This window comes from Poecilia formosa, unplaced genomic scaffold (genome assembly GCF_000485575.1).
Source record: "Poecilia formosa unplaced genomic scaffold, Poecilia_formosa-5.1.2 Scaffold4, whole genome shotgun sequence".
Taxonomy (NCBI): domain Eukaryota; kingdom Metazoa; phylum Chordata; class Actinopteri; order Cyprinodontiformes; family Poeciliidae; genus Poecilia; species Poecilia formosa.
In genome coordinates, this window is record NW_006799943.1 from 681,660 (window position 1) to 695,590 (window position 13,931).

Genomic DNA, 13,931 nt, shown 5'->3' on the forward strand with positions numbered 1-13,931 from the left:
GGTTAATTGGCTTCTCCAAATTGCCCCTAGGTGTTTGTCTCTGTGTTGACTGGCGACCTGTCCAGGGTGACCCCGCCTCCCGCCCGGAACGTTAGCTGGAGATAGGCACCAGCAACCCTCCCGACCCCACTAAGGGACAAGGGTGTAAAGAAAATGGATGGATGGAAGTTCTGAAATTACATGAAATATTTGATAGTCATTATATTATAAAGAAAAATCTATATTTCTGCATGAAACAGCTAAATGGAAGTATGCTGATTCAAACTTAATTTGAATCTTAATTAGTATCACAATAATGAGACAATATCTCATAATTATGACATAGCTATCTCGTCTCATAATACTCGTCTGTTCTGATTATCATTAGGTCTGTTCAGTGGTCGACCTAGCCAGAAGAGGGCGGTAGAGCTACGTAAAGCTGTGTCTTGTCAACTGAAGCTAGCATAGAGGAAGCTAGCGCCAAGGCGTTTTTACAAAACTACACTGACCAAGATGCTTTGCGTCTTAGTTCATTTCCTGGTTACTCGCTGGCTTGTTTTCTGTTAGCTTCTGTGTCTGAAACAACTGCTTTCTGCTAGGTAGTTGTTTCCTGCTCTCAGAGGTTGGTTTTGCTTTTTGTTCTTACTATTAGTTTGTAGAGTAAACGCCATGTTTGTCTGGATATCGTCGCTGTTTCTGGGTTTCACTGTGTTAACGCGGTTAAGTTGTTGTGGTTCAGTTACAGCCAAAACTTCCAGTTGCATCAGTGTGGACCATCATAATGGTTGTCTTATAGAATATGGTCAAATATGACGGTTGGGTTTTCAGAACCTTTAGACTTTGCAGCTGCTTTGTTCTAAGTGATTCTCCGGATGTTGTTTGTCATACCTTCAAGATAATTGCCAATAGATTTAATGGTACATAATTGCAAAGTGGGAAAAAAATGCTGCATAGGTTTCAACATTTTCACAAATGACAATCTGACAAATGTGTTTTGCATATTCACATAGTTAATATGACATTGCAATAGGCTTTATAGCTGCAGGTGTTTTCTGATTTGTGTCTACCAGCTTTGCAAAATTGCTCATAGTCAGTCAAGTTAGAAGGAGAACATCTGTGATACTTTGAGCGAAACGATAATCGTTTAAGGAGTTTGTCCTGCTGGGAAGTGAAACGCCATCTCAGTTTCAGGTCTTCTGTGGCCTGCAACAAGTTTTCTTCCAGGATTATCTTGGACTCAGCTCCATCCTTTTTCCCATCGATCCTGACCCTGTCAGGGCCAAAGAAACTCATCCCCACATCATAATGCTTCCAACCTTTACTGTGATAAAGTTATACAAAGGTGGACTTTATTTACTATATAGATAATTTATGAGGGTAATTGCACTTGATTTTATTTAGGGGTATTAGAGCAACATAGATTTCTGTGGCAAGTCAAATTTATTTGCATCCCATATTTCAGTAATGGACAATTTTCTTAAATATCATCAAAATCATCAAATATCATTGTCATAAAATAGTAGATTGAAGACTGGAATTCATCTGTGAATTGAACACAGCTCTAAGCAAACAGATTTTAGTCTAGATTTGAAGGAACTCAGTGTTTCAGCTGTTTTGCAGTTTTCTGTAAGTTTGTTCCAGATTTGAGGAGCGTACAAACTGAATGCTGCTTCTCCATGTTTGGTTCTGGTTCTGGGGATACAGAGCAGACCAGAACCAGAACACCTGAGCGGTCTGGAAGGTTGATACTATGACGACAGGTCTATGTCAGTCGGTGACTTCTAAATTTTATTTCTTTTTTTGTCCCTCTTGAATGTTTCAGATAATCAAACTGGGTTTAAGATCAGACAAAGATAACCTGAATAAACACAAAAAGCAGCTCAAGCTCACTTTGATTATCCAGGACCATGAATCTGGAGGTCTTGGCAGAAGTGTGGCAGAATTCCAATAATTAAAGCGGAGTGGGCCAGAGTTCCTCCACAGTGATGTCTCAACTCCAGTCAGCATAGCTGCTTAGCATCAGCTGCTGCCTTCATATAAAAAATAAAAGATGGGGAAAAAACAACAACAAATCAGCCAACAGCCCACAGGTCCACTAATGTTTAAATTGCCACTGACCACACTCAGATGGTTGACCTCTAACCTTTATGGCAGTGAAACAGTGGATGACATTACGGCTTCATGAGGAGCCTGAAAATGAAAAATGATTACAATTTGAAAGCAACACTTAGAAACTATTTAACTTCATTGTGTCAGAAATGAATGAAGCAGCAGTTTGTTGATGAAAATATCTCATTTCCTGTCAGCTAATGCTCAGGTCCTGGCAGGCAGCAGGAAGAACGAACAGCTCTGTCCAGTATGGAAGACTTCAGGTGGACGTACTTGCAGCTGTGTAAGGAGGGTGGGGTGGAGCCCCAGGAGAGTGTTGTGGCTCAGCTCCAGGATAGCAGGGCTGCCCACAGCTCCAGGCTGGACCTGAGTGGACACAGCCTGTCCACTGACACCTGCAGCATCCTGGCCAGGGCCTTCCAGAAGGATGCCGTCTTCACAGAGGTCTCCCTGAGTGACTGCATGCTAACAGAAGAAGGTGTGTATGACTGTCAGCCATGTTGGCTTTATGATGCTATAAAACAGAGATGCTACACTCCAGTCCTCAAAACCCGGATGGGTCCCTGGTTATTCTGGATGTTTCTCTGGTCCAACACCATAATTAGCTGAATGGTTCGTTAGCAGGCCTCTGCAGGAGTTTGATCTGCGTCAAGATGAGTGAAAGAGAAGGTACCATGTACAAGTCAATAGTGGAAACCACTGGGATGTATTGTTTAGAAACTGGCATTAACAAAAAGCCATCAAGCTATCTTATTCACCTTTGAATAATAAATGTCTATATATGTAACAGTCTACATTTTTGAATTGACTTTCAGGCACCAAGATGCTTTTGGCTGGACTGTTTCACAACATATCAGTGAAATGCCTGGATCTGAAGGTAACAGCTGTAAAATCTGACACACACGCTAAACACACAGGCAGAAACACTTTAAAATAAATAATTCATCTGAATACAGACTTTTTTTTTTATCGGTGAGTTTCTGAAAACTGTTTCCAGGGAAATAATCTGAGATCTACAGGAGCTGAGGTTCTGGGCAAGCTGCTGGGATGTAACAAGACACTGCACAGGTGAGTTTATCTGTCAAAAAAACTGAAAAAATATTAACTTAGGGAACCTCTTTCTATCAATGTGGGAAAATATGGTGTTTAGTGATTTTTCACTAAAATGTTTACCAAGTGTAGTGAAAGCCAGCTTTCTGAAGTAATGGTGATTAGTAAAGCATCTGTCATGGATAAAAATCACAAAGCGATTCAATCAGTGACTCACAGAAAAGAGAAATCTACAAACATTTTCACTTCTTACAGACATTCCAGGAATTTGTAAAGACAAAAATGCTGACATTGCTGTTTTTGAACAATCTAATATTCCTTATTCATCTCTATGTGAGGAGGGAGAACATATTTGATACATTTCTCCTAATGTTTGCTTTGAAACAGGATGCCAATTATTCCCAATGCAATGGAAATAAAAGCCATTAGAATTTAGAGACATATTGTCTTTAAACACACTGTCATTTTCATCTGTCTATATAAAATGGTGCTGTCAGTAAAACTATAACAGCGGTTTTACTTGTTTTAGCCAGTACAAAATGTAGTGATGTAACAGCAAATTTGAACAAAATTATGTCTTTTGGAGAATCTTGTGACATCACTGTTTTGTAGGGTTTCCATAAATATGAAATCCCTGCAGCCTGAGGAGGGAAGCACACTGGAGCCATTTATAATATGATAATAGTGACCCAGTGTGAACACTGTTCTCAGGCTGGTGTTGGAGTGGAATGCTCTGGGTGTGTGGGAAGAGTCCTTCTCGCTGTTCTGTGATGGGTTGGCGTCTAACAACACTTTGACACACCTGGACCTGCGCAACAATCAGATCAACCACCACGGAGCCTCGGAGCTGGCGCTGGCCCTCAGACGCAACAGCACCCTGCAGGAGCTAGGTGAAGTGGAACTGCCCACATCAGTCCTGACCAACCGCAGAGCAACAGACATGTTGGCGCATCTTTGATTGTCTCAGGAGTCCCTAATGTGTTGTGTTTGTTTTTGTTGTAGTTCTCCTGATGTAGTGGAGATGTTGGTTTAAACCAAACATCTTTGCTGTGTGACTAATGATAGTTCACTCTTCCTTTTCCAGACCTCAGGTGGAACAACATCGGTCTGTTGGGTGGGAGGTCACTGCTGGAGGCCCTGCAGAAGAACAAGAGTGTAATTCAGCTTGAGATGGCAGGAAACAACATTCCCAGTGACATTCTCAAAGCTCTGGGTAAGACTGTCACATATCTCCTCCTGTAAGTGTGATTTCCACTAAATATAGCAAAAACAATAAAAATCATCCAAAAATACTATGAGTGAAATCACCAGATTGACATGCATATTTTGTTTTTAATATGCTACACTTGCAGTGTTACCAAAATAATTTTAGTATTGACAGGAATAATAGTGAATAGCAGTCTTTTTTGCTATGACTGGGCAGCTCAATATGTAACACAGTTGGAGGTTCTGGAGAGACTCCTACTGGTCCACCTGAGTGAGAAAAGAAACCCCTATTGGTGGAGTTGGAGTCATATACCTGCTTCAACAAACTCTCTGTCATCTGTGTGGCTCATTTTGTGAACTTTCTGGACCCTTCTAGAGCAGAGCACAGGACACAACTCTGAAAGAGAGTTCACGTTGAGAGAAAGCCGCAACAAGACCCATGTCCTCAGCAGAGAGATCCAATCACTGAAGGAAGAAAAGGGTCGCCAGGTAAACTGTCAGTTTGGCACATTCTGTCTGGAGTAAGTAGACAGAGAATCTTCTCTCTATCTTATCTACTGTATCTTATTTCAAATGAGTGTTTTGTGTATACCTTATGATGACCATGACTCTGGTTGTCCTCACTGTCCTCCAGTTCCTCAGCCTGATGGAGACCATAGACAGGCAGAGGGAGGAGATGGGACGCTCCACCAAGTGAGTTCACTTACTTTGTATAATTACTGGCTGTTGAATTATTCTTAAAGCTGATATACACAACCTTCTTTAAATACAAAGACTTAAACACTTATTTATTAAATGAACCTAAATTAAAAGGGATTTAGTTCCTTCACTAATGCCTATGTGAGATGACACAGACTTATGAGTAAAGGAAGATTTGTTTTAGACAAGTCTATATTAGTAATCATTACACTGACCTGGGAAGAATCTAACGCCACTAAGCAGATCAATATTCCACTTAGCAGTAAAGGTTTGAGTGGTTCAGTACCGCTCAGTGGAAACGAGACATAAGAGTCGGATTGTAGATGGCAAACACAGTTTACCATATATGACTTTGTTACCTCTAAGCATACAACTTAGGCTATGGACAGCAGTCTTCTCTACAGGGACACACTCCCTATATAAGACGGTGTGTAGCTTCGACTGTCCTTAAGCCTGTTAAACATCTGTAACACACCTTGTTGATTACTCTCCTGAGGTCATCAGTTCTAATAAGCCATCAGACACTATATACCCTAAAGGAATCAAATTTGCTTATGAAGTCTGTGACTTATTACCTACAACATGAATATGATAGACCTACTGTCTCTTTAAATATGACGTGTTTACCTCCTCTGATGTCAGGTCAAGCTCTGCTCAGATTGGTCAGCTCCAACAAGCTCTGAATGAGAGGAAGTCAGCGATCAACTCCCTCACTGCCAAGTAATTCCTTCAGATTCTTTCTACTCTCTGATATTATTCCTGCTGAAGAGCAAGACTCGTTTTACAGGCTTTAAAAAAAACACCCAATTTGCTAAAAGAACGACTCAACCAGAGCAGAAATTAAGCTAAAGCTGTACAAAATTCAAACATGTTGCCCAAACCCCAAAGATATTTAGTTAACTATGATGAGTTTTTCTACTCTGAAGAAGCTACATCTGACTGACTGCAGAGATGGATGGAAGCAGTGAGGTTTGTGGGTGTTTCTGTTGAAAATGCAGGTTGCAGATGACAGAAGCAGCTCTGGCCCTCTCAGAGCAAAAAGGCCAGAGTATGGGTGAGGTCCTGTGTCGCATGAAGGCTGAGAAAGAAGAGCAAAAGGAGCAGCAGAGCCGACTGAGGAAGAAGCAGGAAGAGGTACGCTGAAACACTGGAGAACATCAGGGCTGTTGTCTGAGTTTTGTGTTTTAAAGCAAAGAGTTACACAGACAGATCTGGATAAATGATGTGCTCACACACAGTGTGTATTTGCAGGCGCCTTGCAGTGGTATTGAACTGAGCCACATTTTTCATATTCTAAAACAAACTTCTCTTGTATTTTATTGGATTTTTTTTCACACATAAAAACCTTAAAATGTGTCCAGTCCTGGAGTCCAGGCTCAGTAGAACCTCGTTTTGCTGCAGTGATCTCTGAAGGTCTTTTGTCTCTACCAGCTTTTACATCTACAGGTGAACATTTCTATTCAGAGCTCTCCTAAAACAGCTCAAGCTCAGTCAGATTGGGTAGCGAGCATCAATTTCACAGAACGAACAAACAAACAAACAAACCAACATTAGTCAATACAGGACTATGCTATGATCCTCTGTGTTTGTCTTCCTTTCCTTTAGGAAAGTTCCCTCAGGGAGGGAAAACTCCACAGAGAGATCCAAAACCTGATGGAAACCAATGGCCAACTCAGGAGTAAAGTATGAGCCCTGCTTGTTGAGTATCATGTGTCTAACTTTACACACCTGTGGCATTACAAAGACTATTTCTTATTGTGGGAAATAAGTATTTGATCCCTGGCTGATTTTCTAAGTTCTCACACTCATAAACAAAAGCCCATTCTGTACATTTTATTCTGGTTTCATATTTTGATAGAGAGTAAGAGAACCAATGAGAAAATCAGAAAAAATCCTTACGTCAAAGTAGAAAATTCATCGAGTGAATTATGTATTTATTCCTCTTCAATAGAAACAGAGTTCTGGCTCTCAGAGATTGGTTACAGCCCATAATGCTCTTAAATAAATCAGGTTATCATGCACAGATGTTCTGGGTCATAAAGTCGTCTGTGTGTGAAAACCTCCAGCTTTACAGGAGAGGCTTGATCATGGTAAGGTAAGGCAATTTTATTGATATAGCACATTTTCAGCAACAAGGCAATTCAAAGTGCTTTACTTTAATTCATAATCATGATCTGAAGGTCGCTTCAGGCCAATGGGGTTAAACTCCTGTGAAATCCAAGGTCAGAACAGTAACAATGTCATGGAGGAGTCTTCCTGCATCACACCAGTAGAATGGCCAAAAATGATTTAATGACAAGCAAACCATTTTTAAAAAACTTTTATGCTTTTATATACTGCATTTCCTGAACTTTTTCATGATATTGTCTTTGAAACTAGCATCAAATGTAAAGGTTGTGCTTTTGTTTGCAATTGTGCAGCAGCAGCAGAGGAACTGATGACTGCCTGTAGCATATGAACGTGGCGATCATGTTAGTAATAGATGTGTGTCAGGTGGAGGAGCTGGAATGCAGGTGCAAGTCTCAGCAGCAGCAGATCTTTGAGCTGAAGCAGGAGCTCACCAACAGCACCGCAGAGCTCAAGATGCGGCTAATGAAGGCAGAAGGTAGCAGGAGTATCCGGAGCAGGCAGTGTTCCCACACAAGGTCCGGCTCATGTCCCGTCTGTCCCGCAGATCGGCTGGAGTCAGAGAAGCGGCGGTCCAAGCAAGCCCTGGAGGACATGGAGACCCTGAGACACAAAGAGGTGCTGCGTCCTCCACCCTAACAGTCATCACACTGTTCACACAACATGCATCACATCACAGCTCGAACCCGCGCATGAATAACATGTTATTCTCAGTTTCAATCCAATGAAAAATTCAGAAATACTATATTGATCCCAAAGGGAAACGAAATGTTGTAACTCTGTTAATTCAACATCCTTCAAAGCGTTTTGTCTTGTAAAAGACGTGTGGTGATATCACACCTGATCCTTTGTGAACTGCTGTCTTTCTTGTTTCAAAGAGTTGATATAATGATTTGGCATATATGACTGATTACATGGTGGCAGTATTGCTGCCAACTTTTGGACGGACGTTTTTTAACAGCTACATCATCATGCAGGTGGAGAACGTCAGCCAACATCTAGAGGAGAGTGAGAGAGCTCTGCAGGAGCGGATCTTCAAACTGGAGGCGCAGAGGATCCAGCTGGAAGAGGTCATCAGGCCTGCTTCCTTCCTTTCGTCAGTGTAGAATAATTTCATAACAGTTGGTAAGAGTTTTTCAGATACTTGGTTTTGTTTGTCTGCTGCAGGAGCTGGGTAAAACTAAAGCAGCCGTTGTGACAGAGAGGGCCCAGGCAGAGGAGGAACTGGGAAAAGTGCGAACTCAAATGCGCTTGGAGGAGGTAAGACGCCTGAACAGAAGAGAAAGTCTTCCTGCTCTCAAAACCTCACGTCCACGCTTCTTTTCATGAGCAGCAGGAGCACGTGTCATCCCTGGAGGAGAAGCTACGCTCCCTGCGTGCATCCATGCAGCAGCTGCAGATGCACTGCTCCCAGCAGAAACAAAGCATCTCTGAGCTGCAGGCGAAGAGCAGCCACCAGAGCATGGAGACGGACGGCCTGCGGCGCCGGATAGAGGAGCTTCAGCAGGTAGGCGCCCAGCGTGCTGCTGCTTGGTAATCAGCTGTTCTGCAAAACCAGCTGAAAATGAATTCAGACACAACTGAGACACACAGGATGTGCTCCAACACCAGACCAGGTGGAGCACTTAGAGGGATTATCTGTTTGTAAACACAGCGGATGCTCCAGAAAGACCCGACAGTCTTCAAGTGCTCACTGGTTGCCATGGTTACCCACATTTATCTTGCTGTTTTAACATGAGCTATTATGTTGTCAGTATGCTTCAGTTGTTTATCACTGTGTGATAAAATAAGTTATGCTACCAAATTGATATTAGTGACCCATTAATACACATTACATGTGAGTGAATAAATGAGGCAAAATGGCCCAAACTGCAGTGGCAATATTAATATTTCTGGAAATATTAAAGCAGTTTTATTCATGGTAACATCATCAGCTCTCAACAAGATATGTCCAGTCTCTCTAAATAAGACGAGCACTAGAATAGAGTTTTCCTAAAATGTAAGTTTTTAAAAAAGAGAGCGAAAAAAACATTAAAAAAACAAACAAAAAAAATCATATTTGGCAAAGGACGAATGAAATACAGTCATTTCCTCAGCCACTAGCTGAAATCAAAACTGCAGCATGTTGAACCAGAGGTAGTTTGAGTTTCACAGACAATGTACTAAAAATAAAGCCTCTGACATCTGCAGGTCCCTCAAAGCTGCGTGTGTTAGTTTGTGCCGGGTGAAGAGAGGTGATCTGTGCTGGCAGCGAGTTGTTGATGATTTTATTAGTCTGATTGTAAATAATTTAAATAGTTAGAATAATGTATTGCCTGCCTTCTGCAGGCGGCAGTAGAGTGGCTGCTGACGCAACGTGACGTCGCCTGATAATTCCTCTATGTGACGAGAAAAAAAAAAAGGTTGTTACCTAGCAACAACCTGTTGAGTAATAAAGCTCACACCTTGGCAGTATTTCAGACAAAACAAAAAAGTAATCACTAATTATTGATATGAAACGCTTACACGGTGATAGGTTTTTCTGCCGCACCGGCCAGCCCTTCTTTAATTGGGTGGGTTTGCTAGCAGCTGTTTGGTGTGGATCCTTCCTACACAGCATGTTGTTGCAGGATCTGTCTGGAAAAGAGCAGGAGAAGATGGCTGAGGTGAGCAGGGTCAGAGTGGAGCTGCTGGAGCAGATTGGACAGCTGGAGGCAGACAAGACGGCACAAGAGGGGCTCAAAGCAAAGATCAGTGCTCTGGAGAGAGAGATGAAAGGTACATTATACACTTTTTATTTTACTGCTTTGTTTCAAGTTGCATAATGTTTTGGAAATCTCAAAAATCTGATCTATTAGTAAACAGTTTGCTCAAAATCATTCATATTCCTGTCAGATTTTTGGTTTAATGTAATATTTTATCATGATCTAGATGTTTCTTCCCCTCAGAAGTGACATTAATATTTTGTAGTGGCCCAGGAAGAGTCCTGACAAAATCTCTGGACAGAACGACAGATTAAGGTTTGATTGCTGTAATATTAATAAAGATGAAGAGAAAATTGTAAACAATTTTCAATTAAAAAATTTTAATTGAAAACAGTTAAAATACTCCTTTTGCATTGTTTTATATGATAGAACATTCTTGACCAGAGACAAATGTCTTTGTTGAATGAAAATAATCTTAAATCTGAATCTACTAGATGTGTGGATAATTTTGGACTTAACAGCAGGCAAACATTTCACAGCAGAATATCTTCATCTTAACTTCAGATTGAGCTAAATAATTTGTAATCCACTAATTATTTGCCTTTGTGATGAGCTGTTCATTTAGATTCCTGTGAATAAATGTTCAAGTATTTCTTAAAGTGAATGATTTTATTCTGCTAGTTATTAGCAGAATAAAATTGTAAATTAGCTTCACTTATTTGTATTGGATAGTGTTCTTAATGTATAGAAAATTCTGACTTACAAAACAGAAATAATTTAGATCATCCTAACTTTAGCTGAAACAAGAAGTTTAGTTTTATTTGTTTGGTGGTTTTTTTTGTATCTTAACCTATAGTAAAAAATAATTCTAACAAAAAATAGCGTATTTTCATAAACTTCATCCAGTTTTCACTTCACTCCAAATAAAAATGTGTTGAAGATTATGAATGTATTTACAGAGTGAAAAATCTGGATGTTTTCGGTTTTAATTCATTTACAAAACAAGAAAAAGTTCTCATACCTTAAACTATATAATAATATTTTGAACAAAAAAAAAGTATAGAAAATGTGGGAGGTCTCTATATTATATAACTTATGAGTTACTGAAATACATGAAATTTTCATTAATATTCTAATTTATTACATAAAACTACACACTTGTTACATATCATGCCATTTTTGTGCGTTTCATTTTTCGTAGTTCTGACAAATAATCACCGTGAAGTGCTTCTTGACAAAGAGAGTGAAAAGTCTTCCCTGTTGGAAAAGCTGCGGCTGAAGGAAGTGGAGATCCAGCGGATGAAGGAGGACGAGGCCCAGAGAGCCAGCTATCTGCAGAGCGCCATCCTCAGCTACGTTCAAGGCTCCCCGCTGGGACGCTACAGCAGCCCCAACAAGTAGCCCAGAGGAATCCCACTCATAACCAGTGAACATCTGCTGCTGCTCCAGTCACTACACCTCACTGGAACTGACTGACAGATTTTAGACGCCATGAAACGCTGACATTAGAAGTCAGTAAGAGCTCTGAACCCATAAGTCTTCATTTTTGACCAGGCTGGGGCTCATCCTCCCCACTCTGGTCCCTTTGCTCTCTGGTGTATGTTTGGGAGTGTCTGTGTGGTAACTGGAGGTGGACAACATTCATGCAAAGTTTTTTTGTTTTTTTTCTTTTCTTGTCCCATGGTCACCATGGTGATGATGACTGGAGACAGTAGCTTCTCATGGTGCAGCTGTAGCAGCTCTGTTCTTTCTGCTCCACTGCCCTACAGACTGTAAACATTAAAATGTCTGTCAGTTTTTGGCCTGAGGTAGTGCTGATACAGACATAAACACCAGGGATTAATGGATCCAGTTCAGGGGTTGTGTTCTGTCTGGAGGTTCAGTTTTCAGTGGAATGAAGCAGAACAGGTCTGGGTTTAAGTTTATGAACATAAAAACCAGAGAAAGTCTGTTGATCATCAGCATTTGTTTGCTCTTTACCCAGATATTCACTAAATGTCATCAAATTTTGTATTTATGTTGCTAAATGTGTAAATTCATGCACATTCTAAACAAGGTTTTGAAGAGTAAAGCAATATTACTGTACCAATAAATAGCTTTTAATTTAATATATGATGGTTGAAATCAATCTCTCTGCTCAGATCAGTTGTTTGATCTCAGTTCCTTATTTTCTGCTGACAGGATTGAAAGATGAAAACTTTCCCCTTTGGGTCAGTAAAAGGAAACAGCAGAAGGACAGTATTGGGAATCTTGAAGCTTATTGTTTTTAGTAAACAACTTTATTTGTGAGGCAGTGATGTTTTTTTGTTTTGTCTGTTTTCCTGCTAGTTTATGTGACTGATCATCTAGCGCCGTTGGCACTCGAATATGTACCGTGCTCATTCCTGCTCACCAGTTTACAAATATTTCTAAATGTGAGCTCCATTTTTTTAGAGGAAGTGAAGCAAGATGATCCTCTGATTGGATCATAGGGTTAATTTTTACACAAACTTTGTATTCTAATTGCATCTTTATATCACAACGAAATATTTTGTATCATGTTATTTTTTCAAATGTATTCCATTTTGTGATTTTGTCAAAAAACAAAATAAATGTCTATTTTCTTCTATCATTATCAGTACAAGTGTTTATTTTATTATTTTTCCAAATAATGATCTTCATTGATTGTGTTACCATAGTTACAATTTTACAGAACATCTAAGGTTAGAGGATAATATAAAATGTACCTCTTCCTTCAGTTTTTTTGATTACATTATCGGATATATTTTATGTTTTCACTAAGTTGGATATAGATTATTCTGCAGCTGTTCTCTGTGATAGTCTGAGTTTGGACATGGCTTCGTTGGAGCTCGATATACCTGAATTTATTTTTAATTACATCATTTATGTGTATTCTTTTGTTATTTTTGTCTTTAAAATAGTATGTATTTATAGTTTTCTATATTCGTCTGCATCATGTTTTCATAATCAGACAGATGTTTTGATCTGTTAGCCAGAACTAAATGAGCCTTTTCACCAAATACGTTTTTAATCTTGAGTAAATTCTTAGAAAGCCACTTTTTACTTTTACTTGAGTAAAAATGTTGAAGTAGTGCAACTCTTCATTAAGGTGGAGCCTACTTTGCCCTCTGGTGGTAATGGGACAGGAACAGGGGCCCCAAGTCAAACAGTGTACTACTCTGTAGTACGTTGGGCCAGCTGTCAGTTTAGTATCTGTTAGCAGATGTTAGCCTGATCACTGGAACAATCCCACCTGTGTTCTGACGTCTAACTGGAAAACCGCCAGGCTGACTGTGACGTCATTTTCACATCCTGGAACGCGGCATTTCCACCGTTTGTCTCTCTGTCCGGCCTGTCCCTTTAACAACACTCGGTTGTTCCCGGAGAAAGTCGGCGCAGTTCGTCATCGACCTCTTTCACTGCGGCTTCATCGCCAAGCGGACTAACCCGCTGCTCTCATCCGATCCCTCAGCGCGGACTGTCGGATCCCTGAACTGTCCAGCCCCGGTTCCCGGAAAGCGTCCAGCTCCTGTCCAAATGCAAGCGATCAAATGTGTGGTGGTCGGCGACGGGTAAGGGCTCTTTTACATGATACGGGCCAACAGCGGAGCTTTGCTCATGTGATGCGGCCGCCGACAGATGGATGATGGGAGGATGCTATGTGGGAAAAGGGATAGGGCTCACGGAGCACTGCATCGGCTGGCCCGTTTTTCTCCGGGTTAGCGGTCGGCTCGCCCCTCTGTTAGCGGCTCTCTGGCTGCATCCCGGCCGCTGCAGCGTGCAGGGAGGAGCCGGGCGCCTCGGGAAGCCTCGCAGAGAACACGGCCATCGTAGGCCAGTGGAGGCAGGCTGAAGTGCTGATGCACGCTGAGGAATGCGTGGCCCTCCCTGCCAGCAGCAAGCAGGCCCCGCTATTGTAACCGCTCACACAGCCCCTTGTCTTCTAGCGCCCAGATTCCTGCCTGCTGCAGCGGTCACCGCTCACGATCCTTACTGCTGTTCTTACTAGATATATTCATAAATGTTGAATGAGTCAATACTCATATTTTGTTCAAAAAGGCTGAATGTCAGAATACA

At 41.1% G+C, this 13,931-nt stretch overlaps 2 protein-coding genes across 5 annotated transcripts in view; both read left to right on the forward strand.

Moving 5' to 3' along the window:
* The first annotated feature begins 479 nt into the window (after positions 1-479).
* On the forward strand, positions 480-12,460 carry lrrc45 (leucine rich repeat containing 45). Of its 3 annotated transcripts, none has more exons than XM_016674658.1 (19): positions 480-601; positions 2,286-2,566; positions 2,904-2,965; positions 3,086-3,156; positions 3,850-4,028; positions 4,223-4,351; positions 4,721-4,833; positions 4,979-5,037; positions 5,686-5,763; positions 6,042-6,177; positions 6,649-6,726; positions 7,537-7,648; positions 7,718-7,788; positions 8,148-8,240; positions 8,338-8,430; positions 8,504-8,677; positions 9,780-9,927; positions 10,098-10,169; positions 11,056-11,142. In XM_016674658.1, exons 2-18 carry the CDS (start codon positions 2,338-2,340, stop codon positions 10,166-10,168), a joined length of 1,896 nt encoding a protein of 631 aa, XP_016530144.1. In that variant the 5' UTR covers positions 480-601; positions 2,286-2,337; the 3' UTR covers position 10,169; positions 11,056-11,142. The 3 variants fall into 3 exon arrangements, with proteins under 3 accessions (XP_016530144.1, XP_016530147.1, XP_007558545.1); XM_016674661.1 differs by having other exon boundaries at positions 10,120-10,169; XM_007558483.2 differs by lacking the exon at positions 10,098-10,169 and having other exon boundaries at positions 483-601; positions 11,056-12,460.
* Positions 12,461-13,215: 755 nt separating this feature from the next.
* Positions 13,216-13,931, forward strand: part of rac3b (Rac family small GTPase 3b) — a 15,256-nt gene continuing 14,540 nt past the window's right edge. Inside the window, exon 1 of one of the 2 annotated variants that reach the window (XM_016674671.1) lies at positions 13,216-13,426. In XM_016674671.1, coding sequence (XP_016530157.1) covers positions 13,392-13,426 — 35 coding nt within the window. In that variant the 5' untranslated portion in view covers positions 13,216-13,391. The remainder of the gene's footprint in view (positions 13,427-13,931) is intronic. The other variant, XM_007558494.2, reaches the window with a different exon arrangement.